The sequence below is a fragment of the Hippocampus comes genome, unplaced genomic scaffold, assembly GCF_001891065.2.
Source record: "Hippocampus comes isolate QL1 unplaced genomic scaffold, H_comes_QL1_v1.1 scaffold238, whole genome shotgun sequence".
Classification (NCBI taxonomy): domain Eukaryota; kingdom Metazoa; phylum Chordata; class Actinopteri; order Syngnathiformes; family Syngnathidae; genus Hippocampus; species Hippocampus comes.
The window spans coordinates 413,532-433,258 of record NW_017806177.1 but is presented as its reverse complement, the minus strand read 5'-3'; the positions used below and the strand labels follow the sequence as shown (position 1 = coordinate 433,258).

The window sequence follows — 19,727 nt, the reverse complement described above, 5'->3', positions numbered from 1 at the left end:
CAAAAGTTGGGGATCACCCAGATGATTTCAGGTCACGCAGTCACCGGTGTTGATAAACTACAATTCAAAGGTTTGCTATCATGTTTTAAGAAAATAATATTTTTTTGGTTTCCTCCCACATTCCAAAAACATGCATCGTAGGTTGATTGGTCACTGTAAATTCTCCCTAGGGTGTGATTGAGAGCGCAAATGTTTGTTTATCTACGCGCGCCCTGCAATTGGCTGGCAACCAGTTCAGGGTGTGCCCCGCTGACTGCCCGCAGACGGCTGGGATAGGCTCCAGAATGCCCACGACCCTCTTGAGGACAAAGCGGTTCAGATAAAGGATGGATGAAAATATCCAAACAACTTTAATATTAATTGGCTTGACAGTTGTAGTGCTGATGATGATCTTGCCTTTGATTTCTGTTATTATGCTACTGGGTTTTCTCTGGCTACTCCAGCTTCTTCCCACATTCCCCAAAAATGCATCTCAGATTCACAGAAGATTTAAATTGTCCTTTGTTATGACTGACTGGAAAAATGGTATAGAAAATGGATTGATGAAAGAATCTTCATTGGAAAAAACAGCTTTTTATTAAGGAACGAGGGCATTTTGAAGTGGCCCAAACCTTTTCAATATTTGTGTCAATGCTAGGAAAAAACGGGAGAAGAAAAACGATTTACACGAGTAAAGGCCAACTGTTTTATTGTATTTTACAATGACATACATAGAAGAAAAGGTTATTTGATCAGAGGTGGAGTTCAATTTTCTCTAACCCTGCTGGAAAATATTAAATATCAAGAGGAGGGTGAAACAGGCTTTTCATCAGTTGGGAGGAAACCTTGAAGTTGGCCATGTTAGACGTAGCCTTTAACCTGTGAAGCCGGTGCCCGACGGGGGCTGCTTTCTCCACTACTGAAGGTGGGCGAGCCGGGCATGCCGGGCGGACTCGAGCCGGCGTACAGCAGAGACCCGCCGACCAGGAGCAACGCCGCCGCCCCCCAGCCGATGTAGAGCCCCGGGCCCAGTTCGCGCTTGTGTGGGGCAGCCACGTGCGGGTCGTAGAAATCCCTGATGATGGAGTGGGCGGTCCAACAGACGGGAACCAGGAAGAGGAAGCCGGCGACAGCAAAGAGTACCCCCGAGATACGGGCGATGCGCGCCTTGAGGCTGTTGACCCCCACGCACTTGGTGCACTTAACACCGAGCACCCCTAGAGCCAGGGCCACGGCGCACAGCATGACCGAGAGCACGGTGAGGCCACGGGCAGCCTGCATGTCGCTGGGCAGCGCCAGCATGCTGTCGTAGACCTTACACTGGATCTGACCCGTACTCTGCACGATGCAATTCATCCATAGGCCTTCCCAGATGATTTGAGCGGTCACCAAGTTGTTGCCGATGAAGGCAGTGACTCGCCACAGCGGCACCAGGATCACGACCGCTCCAGCCACCCAGCCCAGGATGGACATGATGAGGCCTACCAGCTGCATGCCCGTTGTCGCCATGTTATTTGAATGCGGTGGTTTTGAAATAAGTCCCTGCTTGTTGAGTGGAATCCTTCAATCGTGTTCCTCTGCTTAGTCCTTCGTCTGTGGGTGATGATGTCACTTGGCTTAAACCAGGACGGCTGATCTAAAAACCAGAAAATGACCAAAAACAAATGTTTTATCACATTCTACTCTGGAAGACAGTACAGAGCATAGAATTTGATTTGAATTTGGCACCACATAATGTTTTCTTAGATGTCTTCAGACCATCTTGTTATTCTCTGACGAAACCAAGCGACAAACTGTTGGCCATAATTCAAAAGCTGTGTTTCACCAAAAGAGCATCAGACTAAAAGTGAAGCATGCTGGTGGCAGCAACGTGGAGGCGACTTCATGGAGGGAATTATGAACAGCTCCAAATAGCAAATAACAGTCAGTGTTGGCAAAAAACCTTCAGGCTTTTGCAAGAATCCAAGTAACTGGCAGGAAAAGCCTACTCGAACATTTGAATTTTATCAGGGGTTAACTATTATGTGCTGATCCCCATTTAAAATTAGTTTGATATGATTTATCTTGGTGGTATTTTTATGTTTAAAAAAAAAAAAACGGCATTTGAACCAGGCCAAGTAAACATTTTATATCCACAGCAGGCTCCAGCTCATCTGTGACCTTCATGAGGAAAAGCACTACAGAAAATGAATAGATGGATGGACGGACATTCAACGCAAAGACTACGCGAGCATATGGTTATCATAACTATTTGGAGCCGGGTTCGTGTTTGGTGGCGAGAAAGAGAGAGAGAATGACAACAGAGAAGAAACAGAGAAAGGCCTCCTTTGACAGGGGGTTGTCTGTGGGAGTCGAGCTAAGCGGCTAACCTTGGAAAAAGCACCGAGCTGTTTGGCGAACACAAGCAAGCTTTCATGGAGCCGTTTTGGAGTGGGCCAGAGTAAGAACTACGTCAGTCAGTATCCACAATCGACCATTCCTGGGAATCAAACGGTCTAACGATGCTAATATAAAGCCTTTGAATATTGGTTCATTGCTTGCGGGGAAAAGAACCAGTCTCGAAACGTTAGCTGTGGATGTGAATAGATATTGATGGTAAGAGTCCCATTTCTTTTGGTTGAATAATGCATAGAATAATTCTAGGAAGACTATTCAGGGCTATGCAGAAGATCTGTCTATTCAATTGGATCCAGATCAGGAGAAGCCTCTCGACTACTATTGATATCATTCCATTTGGCTTTTTATATTTCGAGTGTAAAATGTCTGGTTGAAAAAGCGGAATAAGAACAATTTCCTTTGCCACCTATAAAGTAAAGCTGATGCTGTTTTTATTTAACTGATGATCATATCTCAACCTACATTGGCCTCGGTTTTGAATGTCCAATAAAAAACGTGAAGAATATCAAATTGATAAGTGCACACAATGAAGCCCTCAGAGGGCACCCAAGCTATACAGAAAAACATCTGCAAAGATGACATTTATGTGACTCAAAACCCATTTTTGGAGTGATTTGAAAACAAAAAACAAAACAAAAACTCTATTTACCTTAAAGTGGACTCTCCCTGTCCTCAGTGGCTCAGCGGAACAGGTGGTCCGACGTCCTTGAGGTGCGATGGGTGGAGTTTAATGGTTCCACCAACAGGCAGCTGGCGTCTGAGCCTCGATCAGCGTTAAGTGGGGACGAGATGCTGCCTAAGTGGTGTGGCAGCAGGCACAAGCATGGGAGTCCGTGTGTGTGTGTGTTTGTGTGAATGCATGAATGTGTCTCCCGGTGCCTGGTGTAAGAGCACAATAAGCCGCTGTTTGACTGCGGACAACTCCACCTCCCTCGCCCGCTGGCCCAGTCCTGCTGCGGTCTCGTGTCTGCTCATCTTCTGGCTTCATTGATGTTTTCAAGTGTAGAACGCTTCTGCTTGAGCTCTTACCTCATCCCATTCACCAGTCTCCTCTTTGGGCATCTTCTGTACTTCCTGCCTGGCTGTAATATTTTCAACATCCCTGACAGTCCCCTTAAACAGGACAAATAGGACCCGGGACTCCTTTGTCTCCAGAACGATAAGTGTAGAAAACAACGTTGACATGTTAGGGAGATGTGTGTCCACACTACAGAACTATGAAAGGATCACGACCTTCTGTCCAGTGTGATCAGATGCTGCAAAAACTGGAGCTAATGATGAGCGGCTCAGCATTTTTGCCACCATGCAGCCGACCGGGACAGAAGAACGGGTGCAGGCTGTCTGTGAACGTGTCGGTGAAGGTATGAATGTGGATGCCCGTCTCGGCGCAGTAGAAGGACACGCGGCCTTCGGCGTAATCCACATAGACAGCCACCTTTCTGGGCCTCTGCTCCAACGCGACCGCACTCGCCGGAGATGTGTTGGCGACGTACTGCCCGCCCATCTTCAGACTCAGAGTCCAGAAACCGTTGGCAGGGCAGACGGTGAAGCGTCCCTTCCTGTTGATGGACTCTCGGACCGCGCCCAAGCTCCATTCCGTCTTGTCGCCGACCTCTACCTCCCAGTAGGATCTCCCGCAACTGAAGCTCTCCTTGGCGAGGACGTTGGCCACGCGGTCGAAGCGTTTGGGGTGGTCCGGCACCTCGTGGCGCTTGTCGCTCTGCCTCACCTGTTTTCTGTCATCAGAGACTGAAAGGGTGGGGTGGGCCGTCTTGGCGCTTAGATTGACATCCACTGTAACGAAGGGAGGTCACAGTTCTTGAGCATGAAGTATATTTGGGCCATCTGAATTTCAATTTCCAACGGATTGTTTTTACCATGAAATTTCCAACACTGAATTTTAGAATGATAACAAAAAAAATCAATAAAGTAGCCTACAGTGAAACCTCTAAAAGTTTGCTTGTTTGGAAATAATAAATACACTAGATAGAGATTTCACAGACACGTTATTCCGCAAATGTTTGGTTTTACTCCAAAGTGTGCTGCTGTCTGCCACAGCTCACGTCCTGAAAATCACACAAAGACTGGCCAATGTCACGTCAGCCTAAGAGGACCTGCCTCTTCGAGACACATGCATATTTGTAATTAGGAGTTTTTGAAGGAATGCCTGTTGATAGATTTTCACTTTCTTTCCACGACTATTTACTGAAAAAATTGCTTCAGCACTGTTTGCTTATCCTTCGGCGAAGCCCCATCTGATATAAAAAATGTGCTTCATTATCATTTTGCGGCATCGATAGGCAATTGCAATCTGCTTTTCATTCCAGTATTTATTGCAGGGCTCCTTCCTGTACACTACACTACATGCAGTGGCTTCCTTACATTTTATGCCTGCAATTGTCCTTCACTGCATCTAAATGTATTTAAAGCACAAGGAAGTGGTAAACGTTTATGATTTTTTTCTTCTTCATATATTTGTTTTGACTTTTGGCGTCGTGCCTGTCAGTCATACGGTTTCTATATATCAATGCTTTTCACCTCTGTGCAGGGAGGTTTGGAATGTGATCAGCAATGTGACCCTCGTTAGAGGTTCTACTGATATGGAAAAAAATCTCTGCCAGCTGAATTTGACTTTGAACTTTTGATGGAATTTCCTTTTACCATTAAAAAAATCACTTCAAATGTAAAAATCATTACACCCTGCTTTGGACTGAGCACTGCTGAGGCTTGTACACTTTTTATGTGCCTAATAAGTCTCGACTCACTCTTGTCTATTCGTTACTTCCATTGTTTCCGATGGGAAAATGTGTTTCTATATCCAAACATGCAGACTTTAGATCTCCTGCTGTATTTTATTCTGATAATTTAACACTAATTCAAATTGAATGTATGTGCAGATAAAGACTCACCAATGTATCTCTGAATTCTCTTAAGTTCTGCCAATTAAAAAGAAATACATACATCAGTGTATTTGTGTAGTGCATCATAAGATGCTCAAATAAGACCAACTACGAACTGACCGGATTTGGATAGCCTGTTTACTTCCATCTTTATCTTCGCCATCATTTCCGACAGTGCTCTCCTGGTGACCCCGACACATGGGTCAGTTTCTATGGTAACCATGGACCAATCCTTGAACTGGACCGCTTGTCCAGGAGGTACAACATTCTGGAAGAAACACGCAGGTGGTCAAGGTCACTGTTATGTCATCTGTGATGGTAGGAAGAAGGTACTTACCGTGGAATCTTCTTTTAATTCATCCTGCTGATCACTAGTTTTTTCAGGAACTAGAGAATCGGATACGGCAGACTCCTTTGTCAGTTCCCGGATCTCCTGCTCCAACTCCTGCACCAGGTTCTGGACTTTCTTCTGCTCTTCCTTTTGGCGCTCTTCGATGGCCGCCACCACTGCTTTGTGGCTCTTCTCCATGGCGTGGACGAGGGCTGAGAAGACTTTTTGGCTCTCGCGCACTTCTCTGAGGTAAGAGCTCTGCTTGGTTGACACAAAACCACCATTCAGCATTTAGTAAGAGATGTCACGTAGGACTGATTGTGGATTGAGTTTCAACCTTACCTTTTGGAGCTCAAGAGAAGTCTTCAACCTGTCTACCTTCTGCAGCCTCTCTTGAATCATTTGCTCAACATTGATAACCTAAAGCATGACACAAACACCCAAAAGATGCTTTAAACTACAACCTGCAATTCCCGCAGATATTACTGTGCTACAATGTGACTGTACAAATGGTGGTTCTATGATTGGGGTGTTTCAACATTGACCCAATAGCGCAGGGCTGTCAAACTCATTTTTTGCACAGGCCACATTTTAGTTACTGTTTCCCAGTAGGGCCATTATGACTGAAACCATATCTAGAAGTCAAGAATAAGTGTTGATTCAACTATTGTTTAAGTTACGATCATGAGGGGTTTGGGAACAAGAACATGTTTCGAATATATCTCTTATTTATTACAAATGAGAATTTTGAAATAGAAAGGACCATGGACGTTGACATATTTGAGCTGCTTTCGTGGGCCGCATAAAATGATGCGGCAGGCCAGATCTGGCCCTCGGCCCTTGAGTTTGACACCTGTGCAATAGCGTAAAAGGCAAGGAAGCAAAACAACTCCACGAACATAAGAGGAAAAAATTAATAGAGCGTCACTCTTGTGTTCGTTCGTCTTTCTTTCTGCTAGCTGGTCACTTTCTGGAACATAAAATGTCTGGATTGTACCATTTGGGAGTCTGGGGAGGGGAAAACACTTAAATGTCAAAATTATAATATTATGACTAGTAATCCTAATAATAATGATGTATTTATGTTTGTCTGCCCATTTGTGCGTTCATTGTCTAGATGATGACCAAGAATGACCAATTTTTGATTCTGTGGGATTCTGGAGTGGGAAGAACAGATGCACCGGGCTTTGGCTTTCAACTCCGGCATGAGCACCTATTTTAGTGTTTTATGTTTCAGTTGTTTTCCTGTATATCTTTGATTTTTATGTGTCACCTGTACATTCAGTGTATCTGTGTACTCCGCCTTCTTCTCACATCCCCAAAACATTCATATTAGGTTCGTTGAAGGTATGATTGGTATGTTTTTTGTTGTTGTTGTCGTTGTTGTTTTGTCTAAGTAAATGTGCCTATTTATTGGCCAGGTTGGACTCCACCTCTCACCCCAATGTGCCGCATATAACAAGGCGGAAGAGAATAACGCACCGTTTCTTCATCTGGTATCTTTTGTGGTCTGGTCTTCTTGTAATTGTCCGAGATTTCGGCAAGGATATGGTTGACACTGAGGTCGGGCCTGTTGGCGAAGAGTCGCCGGCAGCAGGGGCAGTATCTGGACTGGTGTCGCATCCAGTAGTCGCAAAGGCAGGACAGGCAGAAGCTGTGTCCGCACGGGGTGGTGACTGGACTGCTGAAGATGTCCTTACACAGAGAGCACAGCAGGGACTTCTCGGGGAGGAGGCTGACGGTTGACGCCATTGGGGCTGAAAATGGCAGCGAGGAAAGGATGAGGCAGGACAGAATTCCAGTCAGATTGTCTGTTCTCATTAGGGTGGCGGCTGAGCTAGGACTGTCTGTAACCTCCCAATATTTATACCCCCTTGAAATTTGTCTGAGGCCTATTCGAGGACGGCCGATGAAATATATTGTAGTCCTTACCACCACTGTTCAGACTGAGCTCCTTCCCGCTAAAGTGCAATCTTACAAAGAATGACTACAGTTATTTAGAATATGAAAAGCATGTGGACAAACAGGTACAGGCCACACATAGGTGACTACTGTACTACATCGCCGAGGAGCTAAAATGCAACACAAAATTGTAACTATGGAAATCTAATTATTTTTGTTTCAGGTACAGTTGTCCTCCGTTGTCCATTCAGGTTTGACTCCCACCCATCTCACATATCGAATTTTTTTTTGTGTTCATGGAATATTTCAATGCCTCACGTGCCATGTAGTGGGTAGTGTTTGTTTCGAAATGAAGGAGTTAAAAATGATATTAATGATGTTAAAAAGGTGTAGTAAAGTGCAGCCTCACCTCTCCTGTCCAGAAGTCTGCTCTTGTCTCGTCTCTCCACAGGCTCAAAGGTAAACAAGGAAGAACACTGAATGTTTTATGCTGCACGAAGGTGTGTTGGGTTGTCAAACATTCTCGAATAGAACAAACTCCACCCGGAATGTTATCTGAGCTCCTTTATAGGCAAACACTACTGGAGGCTGGGCTTTAAAATGGTATGAGGTTCACTACAGGCGTCGAAAAAGGGTGACGTATTCTCAAACCTAGGAAACGGCGTTAGACAGCTCTAGTTGTTTTGATCTACACATGCTGAACAGTTCATTAGGTAGAGCCACAAAATCTTGTGCCAACGCTGTCTCAAAAACGATGCCTTTCCAATGACAAGAACGCTCAGTTTTCGCGGACAGAAATATAGTCACTCAGTGTCAAGTCTTAGCTTGTTAGTTAAACATCAAGCTAAAATATGTTGCATGAAAGCGGTTCGTTGTTCTGCCTGTCATGATACGTCCCTGGCAAACATGGATGAAAAAAAAAGATACATTATTAATAAGGTTCACACCAAATGAGTGAAATGGGATGATTTCTTGCAGGGCTTTGTGCTGCCGTGTCAGCATTAGAGCGCCTTGTTGCCGCGCCGTGTGAAAGGCCCACAGCGAACAGTGGGATAGAGTCCAGGTGCTGCAGTTAAGCGTTAAGTGGATATATTTACATGCCTTAAACGTTGCAGTTACGTGTAGGCATACGAAAGATGCTAGAGGAAGGAGCAACATGTTTTCCAGGTCAGAGAAGTGTTATTTAATTGACAGTTTAGCATAGTGGGGTTTCATTTCATTCAGTTGCTGCAATGGAAACAAAAGCTGATTTGTGATGACTTGAAAGATCATTTAAAATACTTCTATTGTTTGAACTTTTCATATTTGACAAGCCCTTAACAACACTCTTCTCTGTGATGAGTCCAATTTCCACAGTTTTCACTTTACTGGGAGTTTGAAATTAAAACTGAGAATTGTTGTTTTTGTTAAGGTAAAAATAAAGCTAAAGACATTGTGCTAATGTTGGGTGCTACTGTCAGGGCCGAGGTGTTGCAAAGAAGCGATTGATGAAGATGGAGTTGAAGTTGAGTCTGGCAGGTGGTGCTACTCTGTCCTCCATGTGCTTTGTGGCCACCTGAGCAGCACCCCCTGCCGACGCGCCCAGCGCTCCACCGATGATGCCGTACAGCACCATTCCTCCCGGTCCCTCTATAGAGCCCACCAGTGCCCCCATCACGGCCCCTACGACCACGCCCGAGCCCACCCCCCTCGCCAGGGACGTCCTGAGCCAGCCATTGTCCACTTCGGCCTTGGCCCTTATCTCCGCGCTGATGCTAGCCGTGTGGGCGTCTTTGCGCCGGTACAACTCATCTGACAGGTACTTCTTCTCCAGCTCGCTCCATGCTTTCTCGTTATCGGCTGCCATCTTCTTCATGAGTCTTTTTTCCTCCTTCTTAACGCTGCGCTCGGCCTTCTGGAAGGTTCCGCTGGAGAAGCAGGCGCCGCCCAGGGAGGCCACCATCCACTCGATTTTCTGCAGAAGTTCCTGCTCGCGGCTGCGGTCCCGCCAGTCCTTGCTGAAAATGTAAAAGCGGCCACCAAAGTCCTCAATCAGATGCCTCAGGGGCCAGTCGGTGTTCTGCACGACACCTTCCAAGGCCTTGCTGTCCGGGCTGCCGTCGTAGGCGAGCAGGACGATGCAATGTCTTAAACAACGTCTTCCAAAACGTCTCATCATGAGCTGTGGGGTCCTGATGTCATTCGGTGAAATTTTCGCCATGTCGAAGGCCACCAGAAAAGCGTGGGGACCGGGCACTGACAAGCATTTGGACCTCCTCAGCTCCATCTTCCTCTTGACGCGAGATATATCTTTGTCATAGAGGTTGGGGGCGCTGATCACGGCCACCCGCCGCCCCGCCAGCTCCCCCAAAATCTTACGGCTGCCAGAGATGCTCGTGGTGTCCCTAGGGAACTCCTCCCTTCCCAGGATAGCGTTGGTCAGCTGGAACTGAGACGGTCCGCTGCTGCCGACAACCATCAGCCTCAGCTCCAAGGAGGACCCTGTGGCGACGAGGCTGATTTCAACACTTGCTTACGTGCATTCAATACCATTCAACTCTTATATACCATAGTGGCCCGAATATAAGAGGGTGTTTTTTGCATTGAAATAAGACTGAAAAAGTGGGGGTCATCTTATATTCGGGGTCTAGACATTATACCCATTCACGATGCTAGATGGCGCTAGATATCAATGAAGCAAATGCTGAACTTGACTCCCCAGGCCAAAGTGAACCCCTGTCACGAAGAATAAAAATAAAAATAGCGGTAGCACAAAGAAGAAAAAAAAATAGCTGTAAGAAAGAAAAGAAAATAATAGACGAGATAACAGAAAATGGAGAAACATAGCGACAATCTGGAGAAAAGTGGGTCGAAGATCAGCCAGGTTAATGGCAGCTGAGGAGAAGTTATGATGTAATTTACATTTCAAAAACCAGAAGCCATTCATTTACGAAGGTGATTGCACTTTAGTTTACATATTTAAATTTTCAGATATGATTTGAATGAGGCAAAATAACATGCTTTTTCTCTCAAATATATTGTTAGAATCATTTGTTTCAGATGTAGTGTAATTATTTTCTGTATAAAAATTAATTTGGTGTTCAAAAAGTCTTTTTTCATACTTGAGTCTTGAAAAAGAGGGGTTCGTCTTATAATCAGGGCCGTCTTATATTCGGGTAGTTCACTAAGTACAAAAGTTCTGAAAAATGTCAAACACTGTTTTTAACTCTCATTATTTTTTATCTGTCTAACTCCACAAAGATTTTCAGCTCAAGTTAGAAATGATCCAAACGTATTCAAATAAATCATATATATTGCCACAACAAACACATGTCTGCTGATGATCATTAAATTAGCTTGACAGTATTTTATAATGATGACCCAAAGCCTTTGGGCTCCGCGCCCCACAGTAAATTTGTGTACTTAACGCAACCTTACCTTTTCTCCTCTTCTCCATTTGTGTTGTCAAGCTTCATCTAGCAGACAACCACGAGAACACACCCCAGATGTGTCTGTGTCTCTCCCTCTCTCTCCATTATCCAGCTCGCTCACTTGCTCTCCCTCTTGGTGGGTCTGCCTGATTTGATAATTGGGTGCATGATTTAATATCAAGTGGAAAATGTCCTCAGGGTGCAGAGGACAGTCATGCCTGCACATTGCATGTTTCATCATTGTCTCAATTATTATCCAAATGCCCTATTTAGTATTAAATTCAACATTTAATCTGTGTGATGAAAATATTAGTGGTTCTTTCACAAGTCATATTTGACCTGAGACTTATTGTAATTTGTGTATTTCCTCATCACTGCTATTACAGACACAGATCTTTGATAGCTATTCGTCAGACAGCTCGGCATAATCAATACAGGACTTCATTAAATTTGATCTTCTCCCAATGCAGCTCAAATGCATACTCTAAATATAGAACGGTGTCCTTGTGTGCCGTCACAGTGAGACAGACGCGATTACACAATCTGGTGTCAATACATGTTTTTTTCTGTTTTTTTGATACTCCACTCCGCCCATTATGTAAGTGAAATATCTGTTTGGAGGGAAATTTCTATTATATAATAGAATCATCCAATTTATTCAGTAAAAAAATGTGCTAAGGCCCTAACTGGGATTTTTGATCAAATAAATGAACTTCCTCTTTAGGAGGCCTTTTGCAACACAAAATTCTGTGAAAGTTGCAGGCCATAAATTTAGTACTTGGGCCTTCGATGGGGACTCATCCGACGCAATCCACTGCTGAATAACACTTATCAAGTAAAAAAATAAATATTGACAGTATACATACTATACAAAAACACAAATGGTGCAATGAGAAGTTTACAATCAAAATTCATGACAAAAATTACAAAAACATCATACTCACCAGATATGCTGTGAATTAAATGTATTAAGGTCAGTTGAGCACGACAGACGTATTTTGCGAGTTGAAGTTGACAGTAAAAAAATTGTTCTCGCTAACCAATTGGGAACTCGATGTCACCAAGGGCCAGTTCTCTGGCCCTGCGAAGGTGAATATGACTTTCAATTGGTTAAAGAAAGAGTCCTATCGCTATATTACTTGAGCCAGCACGACTCCTGAAGGCCATGGGTAGATTAGTGGACATGTCAACACATAATATTCACATAACAACACATAATAGAAGAAATGCAGCCAATACAAAATGAAGGAAATGAATTGGTGAAATCATAGGCTTGCAATCTCTCAGTCCACCAAATCGTAGGCTTGTAATCTCTCAGTCCACCTATACAACCGCAGCGGCTTGTGCCCCGACCCGGTTGTAGAGGGTACGTAGTGGCGCAGTCGTATCGAAGTAGTTGGGGAGGAAGCGCAAGTAGAAAGCTGTCATGCCCAGAAAGGAGGACAGTTCTGCGGGGCACGAGGGCTCTGGCAGGCGCAATACTTCATCAACGTTTGAGTGTAGTGGACTCAGGCCATCAGCGGTTAGGCGAAATCCCACAAACTCAGTAGCCGATGCCGAAAAGATGCACTTCTCCCCATTTAGGGTGAGGTTGTGGCTCGCCAGCACATCGAGCACCTTGGAGAGGCGGTCATCATGCAGGTCACACGTCGCACCATGCACTACGATGTCGTCCAGGTACACAACCACACCTGGGATGCTTGTGAAGATGGTGGCCATGATCTTTTGAAAACAGCTGGGGGTGGAGCTGAGGCCGAAGGGCATGCGGGTATAGCGGAAAACCCCCATGTGACTCACAAAGGCTATAAGGTTACGACTGTCAGGGTGCAGGGGAACCTGTAGGTAGCCTTGGCGCAGGTCCAGTTTTGTGAATACGGTGGACCCATAGAACTTGGCAGCCAACTCCTCCACTGTGGGCAGTGGGTATTTGTCAGGAATCACTGCCTTGTTAGCCATTCTGAGGTCAACGCAGGGCCGCAGACCACCCGTCTTTTTCTTCGCTGCCACCAGGTTGGAGATCCAAGGGGATGCGTCAATCCGCTCAATGATACCAGCATCAAGGAGTTTCTGTAGCTCGGCCGAGATGTCATCGCGCAGGGCGAGGGGCAGTCGGCGAAGAGACTGGATCACAGGGGGCACGGTAGAATCCATGAGTGGCTGATGGTTGAAGGCAGTGAGACAGCCCAAACCTGTAAAGAGCGATGGCCAACGGTGCTACCAAGATGTAGGCACCGTCAGAATTGTGGCGCCCACGTTGTCAGTGATGGAAAAACCGAGTGCGCAAAACAAGTCGAAGCCCAAGAGGTTGGCGCCATGACGGGAGACTTGGAAGGTGAAAGCAGGGAGAGTTCTAGAGCCATGGTGCACGGCGAAGGTGGCGGTGCCCACCATGCCAATCTTAGTGTGGCCATAGCCAAACAAGTCTTCAGCATTGGCCTTAATCGAGAGCTGGGGAAATAGGCGCCTAACTGTGGACACGTTCAGTAGTGACATGGAGGCTGCAGTGTCAAGCAGGAGTAGCAAGCTCACGCCGTTCAGTTCCACTGTGCACCACTTGAATGGCTTGGCACAGGAGCCTACGGAGTGAATGGTGGTCGGGCTCGACCGGTCACGTGAGCGGGATCAGGGGTTTGTCGGTGTGGGGGTCGAGTGGCACATCCTGGAGAAGTGGTTCATCTTCCCACAGCGCGGGCATCTTTGTCCGGTGGCTTTGCAAGCTGGTGCACGCATGGGGTGCGAGGTCGAGCCACAGTTGGAACAAGGTCTGCGTGTGACGGCCCCTTGACGTCCGGCCATATTTACCTCGGCACCGTCGTAGGTGGAGGTGGGACTCTGAGGGTTGAGCGGTTGGAGCGACAATCTGTCACCCTTTTCCCACTGAAACTAGTGGATTGTAGTGATCCGTGGCGACACGCAAACCCAGTGACATACAGTATTGTCTATGAAGGTTGTGTGATTGCCTTTTTGCAACTGAGCCAGCAGAGGGCAATATAACTGTACTCTACATTTGTTCGTGGTGAATGACGTAGTCAGCCATATAAAAGGGACACGCCGATGTATGGCTGAAGAAAACACCTCATCATGTTAATCATGGGATGTTAGGCAGAAGGATGCCAGTCTGCACGCGCTGTAAAGTAATCCTGCTAACATTGTCCCTTTCATATTGATCAAAACAGAAGGCGATTCTGCGCCCCCACCACCACCACCACATCCACCACTTTGCGTCTGGTTACGTCACCACGCTGTGATTGCGTAGATGATAGTGCGACAGATTTCTTGGTGGTAAACAAAGCAACGTGGAAGACTGCGGTCAAGCCAGCCTCCACTCGCAAAATCGAAGTCAAGTGAGCCGTCACTGCGATTGTCAATACTGTGTATTACGGTAATCTGTCGCCAGCGAGCGGCGTTGGCGACCTTTAAAATAAAAGAGCCTCCACTCATGGATAAACGTCATTTGTTTGGGTTCAAAGAAATTAATAAAAATATAAAATAAGTAATTTCTTGGCTGTCGGGTAAAGATTCACCGAGGAAGAACAAGAACTCTCAGAACAGCACCAATAAGCGTTCTCAAGTGGAGATCGAAAATAAAGTCAATGGTAATTCTACATCAATTTCCCCTGATATTAAAAAAAAAAACAATCTGGGTGATTGCACAACCACACCAGGTTGTCGATACACTAGGGCACACCAGGTATACAACCACAGTACTGGCATTCAGATCGAATGTTCCATTACCAATTAAAATGTCTCTCAAATATGACATTTTGAGCTCCTCTCCTTATTTCAAAAGATTCTTGAAAATGAATTTCAGTTATCCCTCAATCAAACCAGGTGTGTGGGACACTAGAGCACTCCAGGTATCCAACCAGACCACCCTCATTCGGATCTGATGTTGGCCTCTGAAAAGGAACAAGATGGCCTCCGTTCTGACATGAGCTGCATTCTAACATGTTGATCTTTTCGCCCATTTTTAGAACATCCTAAAAGAAGGAATACAGCACCCCGGCTCTCCACCCAGACCACCCTCGTCCGGATCCGATTTTGCATTTTGAAATAAAAGGCTTCTGAAAACTGGCATGTTGACCTGATTTCTGACAAGTTGGCCTGAATGCCAAACATGTTGACATTTTTGACCGTTTTGAAAAAATCCTAAAAATTGAGTGTTTGTTATCCCGTGAGGGCTGGAGGCCCGGGGATAACTACACCTCTCCGGTTATCCAACGTGACATCTCCCGACCGAATCTGATTATGCATTTGGGAATAAGAGGTCTCTGAAATGTGGCAAGATGACCTGATTTCCAACAAGTTGATCTGACATGTTGACATTTTCGACTGTTTTGAAAAAATTCCTAAAATTGAGTTTTCGTTATCCCGTGAGGGCTGTAGGTCTGGAGATAACTACAGCTCTCCGGCTTTCCAACGTGACACGTCCCGTCTGAATCTGATGTTGCATTTGGGAATAGAATGCCTCGGAATGTGGCAAGATGACCTGGGTCCTGACATATTGGCCTTAACGCCAAACATGTTGACATTTTCGACCGTTTTGAAAAAAAATCCTAAAAATTGAGTTTTCGTTATCCCGTGAGTGCTACAGGTCTGGGGATAACTACAGCACTCCGACTATCCAACGCGACCTCTCCCGTCCGAATCTGATGTTGCATTTGGGAATAAAATGGTCATATTTTCACTTTTCAGGGGCGTTTTATTCCGAAATACAACATTGGATCCGGACGAGAGTGGTCGGGTCGGATAGCGGAAGTGCTGTCGTTATCCCCCGACCTACAATCCTCACGGGATAACAAAGTTTCAAATTTTTAGAATTTTTTCAAAACGGTCGAAAATGTCAACATGTTAGGCGTTCAGGCCAACTTGTCGGCACCCAGGTCATATTTTCCCTTTTTGGAGGCCTTCTATTCCCAAATGCAACATTGGATCAGGACGAGAGTGGTCCGGTTGGATAGTCGAAGTATTGTAGTTATCGCCAGACCTACAGCCCTCAAGGGATAACTCGGATTAAATTTTTAAACATTTTTTCACAACGGGTGAAAATGTCATAATGTTGGGCGTTCAGGCCAACATGTCGGGACCCAGGTCATATTTTCCCTTTTTGGAGGCCTTCTATTCCCAAATGCAACATTGGATCAGGACGAGAGTGGTCCGGTTGGATAGCGGAAGTGCTGTAGTTATCGCCAGACCGACAGCCCTCAAGGGATAACTCGGATTAAATTTTTAAACATTTTTTCACAACGGGTGAAAATGTCATAATGTTGGGCGTTCAGGCCAACATGTCGGGACCCAGGTCATATTTTCCCTTTTTGGAGGCCTTCTATTCCCAAATGCAACATTGGATCAGGACGAGAGTGGTCCGGTTGGATAGCGGAAGTGCTGTAGTTATCGCCAGACCGACAGCCCTCAAGGGATAACTCGGATTAAATTTTTAAACATTTTTTCACAACGGGTGAAAATGTCATAATGTTGGGCGTTCAGGCCAACATGTCGGGACCCAGGTCATATTTTCCCTTTTTGGAGGCCTTCTATTCCCAAATGCAACATTGGATCAGGACGAGAGTGGTCCGGTTGGATAGCGGAAGTGCTGTAGTTATCGCCAGACCGACAGCCCTCAAGGGATAACTCGGATTAAATTTTTAAACATTTTTTCACAACGGGTGAAAATGTCATAATGTTGGGCGTTCAGGCCAACATGTCGGGACCCAGGTCATATTTTCCCTTTTTGGAGGCCTTCTATTCCCAAATGCAACATTGGATCAGGACGAGAGTGGTCCGGTTGGATAGCGGAAGTGCTGTAGTTATCGCCAGACCGACAGCCCTCAAGGGATAACTCGGATTAAATTTTTAAACATTTTTTCACAACGGGTGAAAATGTCATAATGTTGGGCGTTCAGGCCAACATGTCGGGACCCAGGTCATATTTTCCCTTTTTGGAGGCCTTCTATTCCCAAATGCAACATTGGATCAGGACGAGAGTGGTCCGGTTGGATAGCGGAAGTGCTGTAGTTATCGCCAGACCGACAGCCCTCAAGGGATAACTCGGATTAAATTTTTAAACATTTTTTCACAACGGGTGAAAATGTCATAATGTTGGGCGTTCAGGCCAACATGTCGGGACCCAGGTCATATTTTCCCTTTTTGGAGGCCTTCTATTCCCAAATGCAACATTGGATCAGGACGAGAGTGGTCCGGTTGGATAGCGGAAGTGCTGTAGTTATCGCCAGACCGACAGCCCTCAAGGGATAACTCGGATTAAATTTTTAAACATTTTTTCACAACGGGTGAAAATGTCATAATGTTGGGCGTTCAGGCCAACATGTCGGGACCCAGGTCATATTTTCCCTTTTTGGAGGCCTTCTATTCCCAAATGCAACATCAGATTTGGACGTAAGTGGTCCGGTTGGATAGTCGAAGTGCTGTAGTTATCGCCAGACCTACAACCCTTGAGGGATAACTCGGATTCAATTTTTAAGATTTTTTTCAAACGGTCGAAAGTGTCAACATGTTTGGCGTTCAGATCAATTTGTCGGAAATAAGGTCATCTTGCCACATTTCAGAGGCCTTCTATTCCTAAATGCAACATCGGATTTTGACAATAGTGGTCAGCTTGGATAGCCGGAGTGCTGTTGGTATCTTCAGCCGTCACGGGATAACTAAGTTTCAATTTTTAAGAATATTTTCAAAACGGTCGAAAATTTCAACATTTTAGGCGTTCAGGCCAACTTGTCAGAAAACAGGTCAATAAGTAGAGGAGCTCAAAATGTCATATTTGAGAGGCATTTTAATTGGTAATGGAACATTCGATCTGAATGCCAGTACTGTTGTTGTATACCTGGCGTGCCCTAGTGTGTCGACAACCCGGTGTGATTGCGCGATCACCCAAATTGTTTTTTTTTTTTTTTTTATCAATGATTTTTTTTGTGGAGGCTAGCTTGACCGCAGTGACACAAGCTTCCTGGAAACGCCCCTCCAGTTCACTGCGGTCAAGCCAGCCTCCACTCGCAAAATCGAAGTCAAGTGAGCCGCCATTGCGATTGTCAATACTGTTCATTACGGTAATCTGCCGCCAGCGAGTGGCTTTGGCAACCTTCAAAATAAAAGCGACTCCACTAATGCATAAATGTCATTTGTTTGAGTGAAAAGAAATGAATTAAAATACTGTATAAAATAAGTACTTTCTTGGCTGTCGAGTAAAGATTCACAGAGGAAGAACAAGAACTCTCAGAACAGCACCAATAAGCGTTCTCAAGTGGAGATAGAAAATAAAGTCAACGGTGATTCAACATCAATTTCCCTTGATATTAAAACTAATTCAACATCAATTTCACTTGATATTGAAAAAAATCATGAAAACAATCAATCTGGGTGATTGCGCAACCACACCAGGTTGTCGACACACAAGGGCACGCCGGTATACAACCACACTACTGGCATTCAGATCGAATGTTCCATTACCAATTAAAATGCCTCTCAAATATGACATTTTGAGCTCCTCTCCTGATTTCAAAAGATTCTTAAAAATGAATTTCAGTTATTCCTTAATCAAACCAGACCTGTAGGACACTAGAGCAGTCCAGGTATCCAACCAGACCACACTCATTCGGATCTGATGTCCTCTGAAAAGTGACAAGATGGCCTGCGTTCTGACATGACCTGCATTCTAACATGTTGATCTTTTCACCCATTTTTAGAACATCCGAAAAGAAGGAATCCAGCACCCCGGCTCATCACCCAGACCACCCTCGTCCGGATCCGATGTTGCATTTTGAAATAAAAGGCCTCTGAAAACTGGCATGTTGACATGATTTCTGACAAGTTGGCCTGTAGGTCTGGGGGTAACTACAGCCCCCTGGCTATCCAACCCGACCACTCTCGTTCAAATCCAATGTTGCATTTGGGAATAAAACGCCCCTGAAATGGGAAAATATGACCTTATTCTCGAAAAGTTGGCCTGAATGCCTAACGTGTTGACATTTTCGACCGTTTCGAAAAAATTCTTAAAAAATAACCCTTGGTTATCCCGTGAGGGCTGTAGGTCTGGGGGTAACTACAGCCTCCCGGCTATCCAACCCGACCACTCTGGTACGAATCCGATGTTGCATTTGGGGATAAAACGCCCCTTAAATGGTAAAATATGCCCTTATTCCCGAAAAGTTGGCCTGAACACCTAACGTGGACATTTTAAACTGTTTTTAAAAAAAAATATGAAAAAAGAAACCTTTTTTTTAATATCCAGTGAAATTGATGTAGAATTACCATTGACTTTATTTTCTATCTCCACTTGAGAACGCTTATTGGTGCTGTTGTGAGAGTTCTTGTTCTTCCTCTGTGAATCTTTACCCGACAGCCAAGAAAGCCAGAAGTTTTTTGAAATTAGAGATAGTTCTTATAATTTTGGGGGTACCAACCAATACAAAAAATCCAAAACAAGAACAAACATCAAGCAAAGGTGCGTATCAGTAATAGGTGTCAATCTGTGGAATAATTTCGAAACGGGCCTGAAGATGAGTAAATCGCTGGTTGAGTTCAAAAACAAATTCAAAAGATTAGTACAAAAAAAACTACACAAATCAGAGTTAATAAGATACATTTGATATACTTATAAAATATAGTAATTCAACAGAATTACATTGATCAATTTATTAAATATATTTAAGAAATGCAGTACTTATAATGAATATAAGAAAATTGATATATAAAGGAGAAAGAATGAGTATATATATACAAACCGAAAGGTGTATAAATAGATAAGTGGAGTACACAAAAGGGTAAAAGTATTTGATGATATGTAGATTTTTT

At 44.7% G+C, this 19,727-nt stretch overlaps 2 protein-coding genes and 1 long non-coding RNA gene across 3 annotated transcripts; 1 reads left to right on the top strand and 2 right to left on the bottom strand.

Annotated features, from left to right (window-relative positions):
- Positions 1-671: 671 nt before the first annotated feature.
- Positions 672-1,516, bottom strand: cldnk (claudin k). The gene has a single exon (XM_019897371.1). The coding sequence runs from the start codon at positions 1,486-1,488 to the stop codon at positions 841-843; it is 648 nt and encodes a 215-aa protein (XP_019752930.1). The 5' UTR covers positions 1,489-1,516; the 3' UTR covers positions 672-840.
- A 2,091-nt stretch (positions 1,517-3,607) lies between these two features.
- On the bottom strand, positions 3,608-8,285 carry btr02 (bloodthirsty-related gene family, member 2). Its single transcript, XM_019897367.1, has 7 exons — positions 7,919-8,285; positions 7,090-7,364; positions 5,950-6,027; positions 5,614-5,865; positions 5,397-5,544; positions 5,286-5,312; positions 3,608-4,170 (listed from the first exon to the last, which is right to left on the bottom strand). Exons 2-7 carry the CDS (start codon positions 7,357-7,359, stop codon positions 3,626-3,628), a joined length of 1,320 nt encoding a protein of 439 aa, XP_019752926.1. The 5' UTR covers positions 7,360-7,364; positions 7,919-8,285; the 3' UTR covers positions 3,608-3,625.
- A 10,113-nt stretch (positions 8,286-18,398) lies between these two features.
- Positions 18,399-18,677, top strand: LOC109532527 (uncharacterized). Its single transcript, XR_002171389.1, has 2 exons — positions 18,399-18,505; positions 18,620-18,677. It is a non-coding gene; the product is annotated as an uncharacterized LOC109532527 (long non-coding RNA).
- The last annotated feature ends 1,050 nt before the right edge of the window (positions 18,678-19,727 follow it).